Here is a 15,147-nt window from a genome sequence, read left to right as displayed (position 1 = left end):
GAGATAAGCCAAAAAGCACTAAGTTTATACAAGAGGACGTCATGATGAATCATGTCGAATGCTTTAGAAAAATCAGTGTATACCACATCTACCTGACCAAAGATTCACAAATTACCTCAGTAACCACCGCGAGGTTGGTAATGGTCGAACGACGCTTGATAAACCCATGCTGATATGGTGACACAAATGACTGAACCTTGAAATAGCTTGTGATTTCGTTGGGTTCAGCACAAGACAGTGTCGTTTTGTGTATTTAAACAAAGCCTCCAAAGTAGAATTGATACCACTCTCAGCACCTTCTATCTTGTGGATAGAAGGATCTGCATATCTGAGTGTCGTCGGCGTACTGGTGGTAGTTGCATCCCAGAAGATGGTTTGGTAGGTCATAGGTATATAAAGCGAACAGAATTGGTGATAGGATAGCACCCTGGGGAACTCCACACGTGACATCCAGAGAATCCAAATGGTCAACACGATCAACAACAACTCGCTGTCTGCGATTGGCCAAATATGAGCAAATCAGCGCATGAATATCATCAATCGCGCAAGTCAGCGCAGTGGCATCCATATCCCGGTCTAAAACCTGACTGATAGCGAGGCAACAAGTTAAGTGTTAATATGACGACGGAGCTGAGTCTCCAACAATTTCTCAAATATCTTCGCTAAAGTAGGTAGAATGCTGATCGGTCTCAAATCCTTTACATAATAATAATAATAATATTTATTGATCACAATGTACTACACTTCAGAATAAACAACTAAAAATGGTTTCCAATAAACAACTGATCAATCTTATGGTGAGGTTCAATATATATTGTTCTTCCACCTCACCATAAAGTATATAAAGAGAAAAAGACAGTATAGCGTGTTAAATATAAAAAAAAGAATCGCGACAACGGTATAAAGCTATAAACAAAACAAGAGTTTTAACTACCAAGTTTTAACATATAATACTTAGGTGAATACTACCAAAGGCCACAACAAGTCGCTATCGATACCATGTCAGTACTCGAAAGGGTTCCCCAGAAATTAAGAACAAATTTAGGTAGAACAAAAAGATTACAAAAACATTCAAACGCAAAAGCAAGATCTGTGACTATTAAGAGATTTACAGGTATTGCGAACACTGCTGCCCAAACAGAAAATCAGCATAGCGCCTCATACGCTGGGTTTCTTTTCGGTATGGGTATCACAAGTGACTCCTTCTATACTTCAAGAAAAGTACAAGTATCTATGCACGCATTAAAGACATGAGTAACATATTCAACGGCCGACGGGAAAAATACATCCAGACATTTTGAGTTCAGTCCATCAGCACCCGTAGCAGTGCCCCTGATAGAAGAGAAGGCGCGAAGAATCTCAACTTCGGAAACGTGCTCGAAACGCATCCTCAATGATCGTGTCGTCCAGTAATTGAGGCTGAGGCAAGACGAACTCAGAGTTAAGAAGGTTCGGGTCTCTCAGAGCAGGAGGTAAAGTTGTATACTCCCTGTTTGAAATATTAAGTTTTTTGATTTCTGACCAAACACGCTTTTTGTTATTATGATGTCTGTCACACTGGTACTTAAAATAGGCCTTTTTTCTCTGCTGACAGCTCTGGTCGTTTCATTCCTTAGTGACTTATAGTACTCATGATGCGAAGCTCTTCCAGATCTCCGATAACGTTTCAAGGCCGCGTCTCTCAGTCTCATCATGCGTTTAATATTATAAGTGATCCAAGGTGTGGGGGACAAATTCCCTCTGTGGACAATACTTATCAAGAAGGCGCAAAGTATTAGAGTTAAAAACCACAGTTTGGCATTTACATCGCACATGTCGTAAATCAGATGTCCCATGGCTGCCAGACTATCGCATTTTGAGTTTGATAACTCTCCCTTCAGAACCTCGATAGGTTCTTTCAAAACTCACTTTCAAACCAACCCCCATATTTGCGGAGAAATATTTACTTCTGTCAATCCATAATTCCGCCATCATTCATGATCGTTTATAAACAGAACTTCTTCTTCTTCTTCTTTCTCCACTCTATTCTGTGCGCAAATTGTCGCTCCATCTTTTCCTTGGTCGCCCTAGACTTCATTTACCTAGAGGCGATTTATTCTGGTCCTTTTCACTAGTCTATCTTGTCCCATCTATATATGTTATTTGTATTCTTAGGTTTTCTATTTATCTACTTGAAGCTTAGATTATATATAATATGGATTGAGCCAACGAGAGAGATAGCTTGCGCAAGGTGATCGAACCGAGATAGACATAGAAGCGTACTGCCATATAATGGGTGTACTGATAGAAGTGAGATAGATATAGAAGCGTGACATATAATATATCTATCTTTGTTACACTTTCACATTATCGCTTTCCATCTGCGTCTATTCACCTTGAACAAAATGTTTGTTAGTAGATATATTCAGTTAGCTCAATCCATATTATATATAATCAAAGACTTGAAGTTATCTTTAATATGGTGATTTAGCTTCAATATAAGATATGTTCTGTTCAATGAATGCGAATCATGCTATATTGGTTAACTCAATCATCAAAAGTTTTTCTTGATTTTATGTTATTGCCCCTATTGATCTTTCCTGTTTTGTTGTGCCACAAAGTGTGTGGATGATAGGGAAGTATTCAAAAAATGTTTTTATAGGCAACTCATCTAACACGATACACTATATTGGTCATCTAACCAAATTTATTTTGTTAGTAACTTTTAGAATCATTAGAAAATATTAATTTGTAATCAAAAAAATATGTCAATATAAATCATTAATACATTTTTTTTTTAATTTAATCATTAAAAACTAATTTGTTACGTTCAAATTTATTTTTAAAACATCAATTTGTTTTAAAACCTTAATAGAATCAAATTCTATTTAAATCAACTTCCACCCAAAAATAAACATTTCAATCACAAAGCTGAGTTCACGACCTTTTTATAATCGGTATCACGATAGCCTCTGCAATTTCGTATTCATATCCCTCGTGTTTATTAAACCAAAACCATGCCATCCAAAATGTTCATCTTCCTAAATTATTTTTTCTCTTCGGTTTTTTGTTCTTATTAAGATCAACAAAAATGAGTTTGTATAAAACTGCCATTCAAAATAATATGCATTTGATGAATGTTTATAGTAAGAAGAATATCCTTTCAATTTAAATTTTGTTTAATAATTAATAATTTTTTGTTGCAGATGAAATGTTGGAAACTGAAAGTAGAGGTGTTGCGGGTCGCGTTGCTGACCTAGAAAGACGTGTTCTTGAACAAGCAGATGAACTTGTATGCCTTAAAGCGACCCTCGCCGAGGTTTTGCGCCGCCTCAATGTTGTCGAGGGTATGCGTTTATCACAACCCATTTCTCAAATGCCAACAACTCCAATTAGAAATGGTAATGGGAAAGAACTTCGATTAAGACCTCAAAGTTATACTGGACCACCAGCAAGGTAAAATTTGTACTTAAAATATTGTGTAATTTTAATTTTATTAATTTAGATTGCAAAATGAATCTCGTCAAAATCAACAAAATCGAACGTATGGTGGTTCGTCTTTGCCCCAACGAAGGGCTGTTCATTACCAATCAACTGGTTCTTTACATAGTGACAGTCAAAGTTCGAGTAGCGTTTCTCCAATTCCTTCGCCTTCACCGCGTGCTACACCACTGCCTTTAACAAGAAGGCCTCCGGTGATTACAAGTCCTCAAAACACTAATGGCACTTCAGCTTTACATAAGAGGTGGAGTTCTACTGGAGATTTTAATCAAGTTAATTCATTACCAAGTCCACAATCAAAGTAAGACTTTTTATTTATTTTTTTTTATTTTTATTTTGTTTTCTTTTTTTTTTTTGTTCTTTTTAGATTTTCCAACAAATCATTTCTTAATCTTTTCACCAAAAACAATCAACCTTCGCCAAATGTTAAACATGGGTAGGTAATTTATTTATTTATTTTTAAAAAGGTGATTTATAGATTTAGCTTCCTTAACAAGCACCTTTTGTGGGCGAAAAGTGTAATTCTTTTCGAAGGACCACTTGTCTTAAAAATAAACACATTACATCATTGTTATCATCTCCTGTTGAATCATTCAATATAAACAAAAATTGTTTGACAAGAAAAAAACATTTTTTTCTTGTTATATGATTATTTATCATTTATCTCCCCTTATTTTTTTATCAAATACCACAAATGATAAGCAAAAATAATACTTCATGATAAAAAAGTCTGAAATAACAAAACGTTATTATTGTAAATTATTATAAGTATTTATTTCATTTATTGTGCGCTCAATAAACGAATTACTTTGACCTATATGGTTATAAGTTAGTGTAGAAAACGAGAAACCAGCCAGTTTAACGCGAGCAGCCGATCCGCTCGTATCGAGCTAAAATTAAACCTTGAAAGTTCTGAGAAATCTGTAGTCGGGTTTTTTAAATAACAAAAAAAATGGTTGGGTAAGTCCAAACTATTACAAATTAATTATTAAAAAAATTGCTAAGTAAATGATTTTATCAATTTATAAATATTGTGAATTATGACATTGCACAATTTCCCTTAAAAAATTTCCTCATCTTAAAACGTGATGTAAAATAGAAAGTTAATGTTTAAAAATCTCGGTTATTAAAACTTTGGTTTATATTTTTATATAGGTATTTAGTTCTAAAAATAAAGATTGCTATTTTGTATAACAAAGTAAAATTGTTGAATGATGGTTTCCAGTTCGGTGGGTTTTAACAAAAAAAGAAACTCCTTTTTTTTATCTGTGAATAAGATTTATATAACAGGAGAGTTATTTATTGCGTTTTACTTTATTTTTGACATCTAACATCCTAAATACTTATGATATTCTGTGATATAGAGTGAAATTCACTTAAAATGCAATATAAATGAAATCAGGGTGTATCTATTTACTTTGTCCCACATAAAATGCAACATGTCTGAATATTTCTAGTTCTAATGTTAATTCTAGTGATAGTGCTAGTACAGTATTAAAACTAACACTAGACCGAGAACTAGAAACATTCGGATTTAGCCACACGTCTTTCAAGACGGCTAAACCCGAATGATTCTAGTTCTAGGTCTTGTGTTAGTTCTATATATACCATTTCAAGTTCAAATTGGCACTAATCAGACTCAAAATGGCATTAATCAAAATCCTCAATCAAAATCCTTTGCAGCAAACGTAAAACGCCAAATTTGTGCCATTTACAATACGAATTGTATCTGGTGCACTTTAGCTGAAATTGTTGGCGTTGCAAAAAAAACAGTTGAGATGAGTAAAAAATCAAAAAGAAGAGAAGGAAAATTACAGATGAACATCACCGTTTTATTGAACTTAAAGTTGAAGAAAATCCTAGAATCATACTTAAGCAGGTGCAAGAAACACCAAAATGACTACACCTTGATGGTCTCATTTTACATTAAAACAAATACGTTTTGAACCGGAAAGAACCAACACAGTCGAAGTGTATACAAAAACATCTGAATACATAAGAAATTTGCTTGCGCTTTAAAGTGAATACGCCAATGCTTAAGGAGAGCTCAAGATAGGTAATGCTCGGTTTTAGTCATTGATAATGCTCCTTGTCATTGTGGTGTTGAAGAACAAGAATTTTTTCATCAGAAACTTGTAAGGCTAAGTCCTTATAGTATTTTGGAGGGAAATGACCAAGAAAATTTGTCTCAAACAGAGTACAGAATTCGAAAATTAGTATTTAAATTTCCACGAGTATTTCGCTGACAATCTCCTGTTCGTCCATTTCAAATATTATACACTTTTTTTTATAAAAATCTGTTCGTTGCGACCACGATTTATACACTTTTCTGACCTGCACTAAGTTGACATGACATTGCACTGACTTACACTTCATTGTACTATGACGTCATACGAGCGCCATGTCGTGCAGAGTAGTGCAGTCCCAACGAACAAAGCTATAGTGTAAAACTAGAACTAACACTATACCTAGAACTAGAAAGTATTGGGTTAACCTTACATAAGGATGTCACCTTTTTCCAAGCAAAACTTTCCCTTTGCAAAATTACCCAATGCCTGTACTATTAAGATATGTTGCATTTTATGTGGGATAGTGCAAGTAAATAGTAGTTTCGTAACTATGGCCATTCAAGGGCACTTTAAGTCCAAAATATCAACAAAGTTAAGTCAATTCAAATATATAAATTTGCTTGCTCCATTATACAATAAACTATCAATAACGGTTATTGTTACAAATTTGCAGCAGATTTCAATTCTCATGATATGCTTAACTTGTCTAAGCGTTGAATCTTAACATTTTACTGTAAGTCATGTCGGAATATTCCTGCATTAACCTAGGGGTAGAGGTTTTTTGCAAGCCATTATTATTACAACTGATATTCAAAATAGATTCATCGGCCAGTCCAAATATCATGAACAATACTTAGAGCCGAGATTATTAAAATGAAAAATTATTTATGGTCGTCCCTAGTATTGTTCGTGTAGTAGTTTCTTATCATTCGGGATTCGGAGCGCAAAAATACATCAATTTTTAGTTTCCCTCTTCTCTTGTTTGCAATTATTACTTTTCCAGCGAGCTTGATTCTATTTCCAAAAGCAAACTGGGAGTTAAAAAAGCAGAATCCCGGTTTGACTTCTTCAGCATGATAATGTTTGCGCTCCCAGCTATCTATTTTGCATCTTGTTACGTTTGACGCCTTTGAGCACACTTTTGCCACCTACCGATAAATTTATCCCATGGACGAAATCCCTTAATGAGAGTTCTTAAAACCGCCGTAACCATGGTAACCATCCCCTACATAGTTTAGCAGAAGGATGAAGTTAATAACCTTTGTATTTCATCATAGGTGTATTTTTAACGTCGCCTTTTCTCCTTATAAGTCGTGAATTCTATGGTTAATGGTTCGATGAATCTGTATCATTGGGTACGTTCAGCAGGTGTCAACAGTTGACTTAAATCAGTCAGCTAGTTGTATGAGCTTTAATACAGCGGAACGAAATCGGCTGAACAAGTAATTGAGAATTAGCAGTTCTGCATAACCTAAAACTGTGGCGCACAACAATATTTTTGAAAATTTTGTGCTATTACAAGAGATAGTGGATGACGCGTTTCTGCATTAACAATATTCATTTTTATACAGTTTTATCAGTTTTCAAAATTAAAGGGGAAAAACAAAAAATGTTAATCCTAACCTAGAATTTCACAACCGCTGACAAACTAAGCGCAGATTACTTATGCTGAGATATTTACTAAACTGCTGCGTAACAGCGCTTACTTAGCGTATCTTTCAGCCGCGTGTTCTAATGAGGAGTTCGTCTTGCTCATATTTGTAAACGAGAATTTCGTGGAGTATGTTACTACTATTAAAATTCCTTGCTAGTAGAACTACTTGAGAAGATTTGTTTGGGTAAATATCATCTCTACAAGTCATTCTAGGTTTTGACATCCTCTAGAGTTATACTCCAACAGGTTCAACTCCAATCCTTCTTACATCTCTCTCCTTGGCTCTCCTCAGCCCACATCTCCCACTAGTCTTTACTGATATATGTGTATTCTTCTAGTCGGATCTTCTCCCTCTCACTTCATCATGTGTCCTGTCATGTGTTTTATGCCTTTCGGATATACAGATTATTTTAAAAGATGGCCTGTTTAGTCAAGATTTCAAAATGGTATAACACTTGCCATTTTTCTTTTCCTAAAAATATGATTGCCTGTTTATCTGCAAAAACGCGTTATTTAAAAAATTCATAATTTTGTATGTTATTTGTATTTCCACCAAAATGATTTAACAACTTTGTTAGAAGATGTGCCACTCAATATCTACAGAGAAATGTGGTTTCAACAAGATGGTTCCCAGCTCATTATGCTTGTCCTGTATGGGATTACATACAGAATACCCAGAAAGATGGATTGGGTCTAAATCCCTTTGATTTTCTTATTAGGATTGCATAAAAGAAAACAGTGTATTAAAAACCGATTGAAAATCTTGACGAACTGAGCTACAATATTTATACAGCAGCAGAAGAAATAAATGCAAAGAGCACAACTAGTAAAAAGATCTTTTCTGTGACGATGCAGAGCTTGTATTAGTGCCGACGGTAAATAATTTAAGCATTAAGAAAATAATGCTATAAAGTTAATAATAAATAAATTTGTTTGTTTAATTTTGTCTTTAGATTAACCTTATTTGAAAGAGTCTTTTTGCAAGACCATCTTGTTGAAACCACATTTTGTAGTTCGTAGATATTGACTGGCACATCTTCTAACAAAGTTAAGAGGAAATAAAAAGTAAATAAAAATAACATACAAAAGTATGAATTCTTTATATAATGTGTTTTTTGCAGAAAAACAGGCAATAATATTTTTTATGACAAGAAAAATGGCAAGTGTACCATTTTGGAAACTTGACTAAACAGGCCATCTTTTAAAATTACTTGCAAAGGGTGTTGTACTACTCCTTTTTTTAGAAATCGTGTGTCAAACTTGATAGACATAAATTCTTTCAACCTTAACTCAATCAAATTAATATATTTTTTTGCAAAACTAACGACTTTTAGGAATAGGTTATTAAAAAATCATTTTTAACATTTTCAAAAGTATGTCTATTACTACTTAACTAAGGCCCACTTTTACCACCTCCTGATAAATTTATCCGATAGATAAATCCAATTCTTAGCCAATGAGAGCGCTTAAAACCGCCGTAACCATGGCAACTATCCTCTAGATAGTTTATCAGGAGGATGGTAAAAGTGGGCCTAAGAGACATGGATTTTTTTTCTCATTTTTACCAGAACAGGTATGGGTTGGCCTCTCACCCGGTGCCCGTTTGACGTTCAGTTTCGGGACATCCTGTATATTTGGTACAATTCACTCCATATATTTTACAAATCATTTTTCTTTCAAACATGTTTAATTTGTTTCCCTGGTCAATTAGTGTTCAAACCCATACATTACTACTTAGACTGCACCAATTGTTGTGAAGAACAAAAACTTCATTGGTTCTGATAACAATCAATTCCTAATTCTTACAAATCTTTAGATCAGAATAATTTTATAAAGAATTTTTGATATTATCTCTTAGTTAATCGTAAATTCTAAGTGTTCCAAATAGCATTGGTCCCCAAAACCATCGATCCACTCCTATCCATTATATTTTAATTTCACCTCTACATTCAGCATTAATTATTCAAATGTGTACATTAACATTGATTAACATCACGCTAACAACGAGGTCACAATAAACACAACATTAATTATTTAATTTAATTTTAGCACCAAAGATTCTTCTTACAACGAAGAAGACCAAACCATAAAAATCTTTATGAGAGGTCGACCAATTCACCTTCCAGCACCATCAGATATTGCAGACACTTACGATATGTTAAAAGTTGAAACAGCCCCATCGCAAAGATTAAAATTGGATTGGGCTTATGGATATAGAGGAAGAGATTGCAGGTCGAATCTTTATTTCTTACCAACTGGGGAAATGGTGTATTTCGTTGCGGCGGTCGTGGTACTTTACAACCAAGAGGAACAATGTCAGAGGCATTATTTGGGTCACACGGACGATGTTAAAAGGTAAAGTGGAAGCCATTTGTATCGATTTGTTTTTGTATTCCGCAGGGCGTGGTAATGGATTTCGAAAAAGGTCACGGTTACAACAATTTTGATTAATGAAAGAGATTAAAACGTAATTTTTAACATAATCGATTTTTTTTTAGTTTGGCTATTCATCCAAATAAACTTTTGATTGCAAGCGGTCAATGTGCAGGTCATGATAAATCAACAGCAAGACCACACATTAGAATTTGGAACTCGGTTTCGCTTCATACCCAAGCGATTATTGGAATGAACGATTTTATTCATTCAGTTTGTTGTTTATCGTTTAGTAAAACTGATGGGGGTTCTTTACTTGTTGCTATTGATGATTCGAATGATCATACAATTTCAGTTTGGGATTGGCAAAAAGGTGATCAAGGATATAAAATTACAGAAACAAAAGTATGATGATTAATTTAAAAAGAAACTTTTTTTCTACTTCGTTTATTCTTTTTAGTGTTCTGTTGATACAATTGTAGCAGCCGAGTTTCATCCATTAGACAGAAATACAATAGTAACGTGTGGAAAATCCCATATTGGTTTTTGGACTTTAGATGTTAATGGGACTCTTTATAAGCGAATGGGGATTTTTGAAACTCGCGATAAACCAAAGTACGTCACTTGCGTGGCTTTCCTTCAATCTGGAGATGTTATTACGGGAGATTCAAACGGAAATTTGGCGATTTGGGGAAGGGGAACGAATACGATCCAAAAATTCGTTAAGAATTTACATGAAGGTTCCATTTTTACACTTTGCGTTTTAAAAGATGGGAGTGTTGTAACAGGCGGGGGGAAAGATGGGAGAGTTCAACATCTCGATTCGAATATGAAAAAAGTTGAAGATGATATACAAGTAAATAACGAAAAATAAATTATCTAATTAAAATTAAAAAAAAATATTTTAGATTGAAGGTCACTTTGGAGGGATTCGTGTAATATCCGAAGGAAGAGGTTCCCAACTCCTTTTAGGCACCACCAGAAATTGCATATTAATTGGGAACAACAGCATAGGGTTCCAACCAATTATTTTAGGGCACGCAGACGAACTTTGGGCACTTTCAGCTCACCCAACGATCCCCCAATTCGTTACTGCCGGTCAAGATAAATTACTCCAAATGTGGGATTCGATGTCACATAGCATATTATGGAGTAAAGATATTGGGGAACAAGCCCAAAGCGTTGCTTTTTCTGCTGATGGGACCGTTGTGGCTGTTGGTTGTGTAAATGGGCGTTGGATGGTTTTTGACACTCAAACTAGAGAGCTTTTGGGGCAACACCAAGATGGAGTTGAACCCATCCAGGTTATTCAATATTCTCCAGATGGAAATTTGGTTGCTATTGGGTCAAGAGATAATCATATTTATATATATCAAGTTAATGATGGAGGAATTCGATGTAGTAAAGTTGGGAAGTGCATGGTATGTTAAAATTTTTTTTCTTTCTCAATTTAAAAAAAAATTTAATCACTTTATCTTCTTCTCTCACCATATCCCGCTATTATAAAGGGTCCAAAAGGAAATGGGGTAAAATTCATTTTATATCCATTTTTTTTTAATTAAAAATTTTTTAATTATGTAATTTTCATTAAAAATCCTTTAAAATGAGTACAAACACGACATATTTATCTTCAATATTAATGAAGTTATGATCGACTTCCGGTTAAGAATGTCAACGTCAATTTTGACATATTTGTAATCGGCGTGAAAGATCCTTTAAAATGAGTCCAAACATGATACGTTTAATTCCAATATTAATCAAGATATAAGCAACTTCCGGTTTGAAATGTCAATGTCATTTTGACATATTCATAATTTTTATAAAATGTGTTAAAATTATAATATAATTATAATTATTATTAATAATATAATATAATAATAAAAAGAAAATGCGGAAAAGTGACTAGCACTAGATTAACTTCAGTTTTAAACTTCTATTGTGATAATTAACTTCAGGTTTAAAATGTCAACCTCAATTTTGACATATTTGTAATCTTCATTAAAAATCCTTTAAAATGAGTACAAAGACGACATATTTATCTTCAATATTAATGAAGTTATAATCAACTTCCGGTTAAGAATGTCAACATCAATTTTGACATATAATCGTCGTGAAAAATCCTTTAAAATGAGTCCAAACATGATAAGTTTAATTCGAATATTACTCGAGGTATAAAGTTGGGAAGTGCATGGTATGTTAAATCTTTCTCTATTTCAAAAAAAAAATTAATCACTTTATCTTCTTCTCTCACCATATCACAATATTATAAAGGGTCCAAAAGGAAATGGGGTAAAATTCATTTTATATCCATTTTTTTTTTAATTAAAAATTTTTTAATTATGTAATTTTCATTAAAAATCCTTTAAAATGAGTACAAACACGACATATTTATCTTCAATATTAATGAAGTTATGATCAACTTCCGGTTAAGAATGTCAACGTCAATTTTGACATATTTGTAATCGTCGTGAAAAATCCTTTAAAATAAGTCCAAACATGATACGTTTAATTCCAATATTAATCAAGATATAAGCAACTTCCGGTTTGAAATGTCAATGTCATTTTGACATACTCATAATTTTTATAAAATGTGTTAAAATTATAATATAATTATAATTATTATTAATTATAATATAATATAATAATAAAAAGAAAATACGGAAAAGTGACTAGCACTAGATTAACTTCAGTTTTAAACTTCTATTATGATAATTAACTTCAGGTTTAAAATGTCAACCTCAATTTTGACATATTTGTAATCTTCATTAAAAATCCTTTAAAATGAGTACAAAGACGACATATTTATCTTCAATATTAATGAAGTTATAGTCAACTTCCGGTTAAAAATGTCAACATCAATTTTGACATATAATCGTCGTGAAAAATCCTTTAAAATGAGTCCAAACATGATAAGTTTAATTCCAATATTACTCGAGGTATAAAGTTGGGAAGTGCATGGTATGTTAAATCTTTCTCTATTTCAAAAAAAAATTAATCACTTTATCTTCTTCTCTCACCATATCACGCTATCATAAAGGGTCCAAAAGGAAATGGGGTAAAATTCATTTTATATCCATTTTTTTTTTTTAATTAAAAATTTTTTAATTATGTAATTTTCATTAAAAATCCTTTAAAATGAGTACAAACACGACATATTTATCTTCAATATTAATGAAGTTATGATCAACTTCCGGTTAAGAATGTCAACGTCAATTTTGACATATTTGTAATCGTCGTGAAAGATCCTTTAAAATGAGTCCAAAGATGATACGTTTAATTCCAATATTAATCAAGATATAAGCAACTTCCGGTTTGAAATGTCAATGTCATTTTGACATATTCATAATTTTTATAAAATGTGTTAAAATTATAATATAATTATTATTAATTATAATATAATATAATAATAAAAAGAAAATGCGGAAAAGTGACTAGCACTAGATTAACTTCAGTTTTAAACTTCTATTATGATAATTAACTTCAGGTTTAAAATGTCAACCTCAATTTTGACATATTTGTAATCTTCATTAAAAATCCTTTAAAATGAGTACAAAGACGACATATTTATCTTCAATATTAATGAAGTTATAATCAACTTCCGGTTTGAAATGTCAATGTCATTTTGACATACTCATAATTTTTATAAAATGTGTTAAAATTATAATATAATTATAATTATTATTAATTATAATATAATTATAATTATTATTAATTATAATATAATATAATAATAAAAAGAAAATGCGGAAAAGTGACTAGCACTAGATTAACTTCAGTTTTAAACTTCTATTATGATAATTAACTTCAGGTTTAAAATGTCAACCTCAATTTTGACATATTTGTAATCTTCATTAAAAATCCTTTAAAATGAGTACAAAGACGACCTATTTATCTTCAATATTAATGAAGTTATAATCAACTTCCGGTTTGAAATGTCAATGTCATTTTGACATACTCATAATTTTTATAAAATGTGTTAAAATTATAATATAATTATTATTAATTATAATATAATATAATAATAAAAAGAAAATGCGGAAAAGTGACTAGCACTAGATTAACTTCAGTTTTAAACTTCTATTATGATAATTAACTTCAGGTTTAAAATGTCAACCTCAAATTTGACATATTTGTAATCTTCATTAAAAATCCTTTAAAATGAGTACAAAGACGACATATTTATCTTCAATATTAATGAAGTTATAATCAACTTCCGGTTTGAAATGTCAATGTCATTTTGACATACTCATAATTTTTATAAAATGTGTTAAAATTATAATATAATTATAATTATTATTAATTATAATATAATTATAATTATTATTAATTATAATATAATTATAATTATTATTAATTATAATATAATTATAATTATTATTAATTATAATATAATTATAATTATTATTAATTATAATATAATATAATAATAAAAAGAAAATGCGGAAAAGTAACTAGCACTAGATTAACTTCAGTTTTAAACTTCTATTATGATAATTAACTTCAGCTTTAAAATGTCAATGTCATTTTGACATATTCTTAATTTTTAAAAAATGTGTTAAAATTTGTCACAAAAACGAAAATATAATAAAAAAAATTAAAAATAAAGGTTGGTATTAAGATTTAAAAATTAAATTGCTAACTTCAGGTTTAATGTTTTTTATTTTAACTTTTTTGTTTTTTGAGTTAAGTGCGTCATCTTTGGACTCATTTTAAAGGTTTTTTAATGAAGATGACAAATATGTCAAAATTGACGTTGACGTTTCAAACCGGAAGTGATTGTATCCCCATTAATATTAAAGTTAAATATGTCGAGTTTGGACTCATTTTAAAGGATTTTTTTTGACAAATATGTTAAAATTAAAAGTTGAAAGTTCGAACTTTTTGGTGTTTTGAGATGAATGCGTCAAGATTGGACTCACATTTAAGGTTATTTTATGAAGATTACGAATATAATAATAAAATTAAAGTTGACATTGACAAGTGTCAAACTAAAGTTTCTCTATTTCAAGAAAAAAATTAATCACTTTATCTTCTTCTCTCACCATATCACGCTATCATAAAGGGTCCAAAAGGAAATGGGGTAAAATTCATTTTATATCCATTCTTTTTTAAATTAAAAAATTTTTAATACAAATTTCCCATAAACTAATAAATTATTTTGCAGGGACATTCCAGTTTTGTAACCCACATTGATTGGTCATCAGATAGTCAAATTATAAGGAGCAATTCTGGAGATTATGAAGTCTTATATTGTATGTTTGTAATATAGATTTAATTAAAAAAATTGAATTATATTTTTATTGTAGGGAATGCAACAACTTGTCGCCAAATAACGCAAGTAAACGCAATTCGCGACGTTGATTGGGCTACAAATACTTGTACAATATCGTTCTCAACTGTAGGAATTTGGCCTGAAAATGCTGATGGTTCAGATGTAAATGCATGCGATAGGAGTCATGATAGGACTTTAATGGTTACAGCTGATGATTTTGGGAAGGTTAAGTTGTATTCTTACCCGGTTATACAACCAAAAGTAAGTAATTAATAATTTGATTATACCTAAAATTATTT

The 15,147-nt window shown here is 31.6% G+C and overlaps 1 protein-coding gene across 3 annotated transcripts in view; it reads left to right on the top strand.

The window, feature by feature from the left end:
- The window catches only part of LOC111423696 (echinoderm microtubule-associated protein-like 2), a 56,746-nt gene that overhangs the window by 41,025 nt on the left and 574 nt on the right, over positions 1-15,147 (top strand). For 2 of the 3 annotated variants that reach the window (XM_071199872.1, XM_071199870.1), the window contains exons 3-11: positions 3,186-3,435; positions 3,485-3,781; positions 3,848-3,916; positions 9,253-9,558; positions 9,702-9,981; positions 10,037-10,432; positions 10,485-10,997; positions 14,741-14,828; positions 14,883-15,109. In XM_071199872.1, coding sequence (XP_071055973.1) covers positions 3,186-3,435; positions 3,485-3,781; positions 3,848-3,916; positions 9,253-9,558; positions 9,702-9,981; positions 10,037-10,432; positions 10,485-10,997; positions 14,741-14,828; positions 14,883-15,109 — 2,426 coding nt within the window. Of the gene's footprint in view, positions 1-3,055; positions 3,126-3,185; positions 3,436-3,484; positions 3,782-3,847; positions 3,917-9,252; positions 9,559-9,701; positions 9,982-10,036; positions 10,433-10,484; positions 10,998-14,740; positions 14,829-14,882; positions 15,110-15,147 lie in introns of those variants that run through there. The other variant, XM_071199871.1, reaches the window with a different exon arrangement.

The sequence above is a fragment of the Onthophagus taurus genome, chromosome 11 (genome assembly GCF_036711975.1).
Source record: "Onthophagus taurus isolate NC chromosome 11, IU_Otau_3.0, whole genome shotgun sequence".
Lineage (NCBI taxonomy): Eukaryota > Metazoa > Arthropoda > Insecta > Coleoptera > Scarabaeidae > Onthophagus > Onthophagus taurus.
The sequence above is the reverse complement of the archived record's forward strand: the minus strand, read 5'-3'. Positions and strand labels throughout refer to the sequence as shown.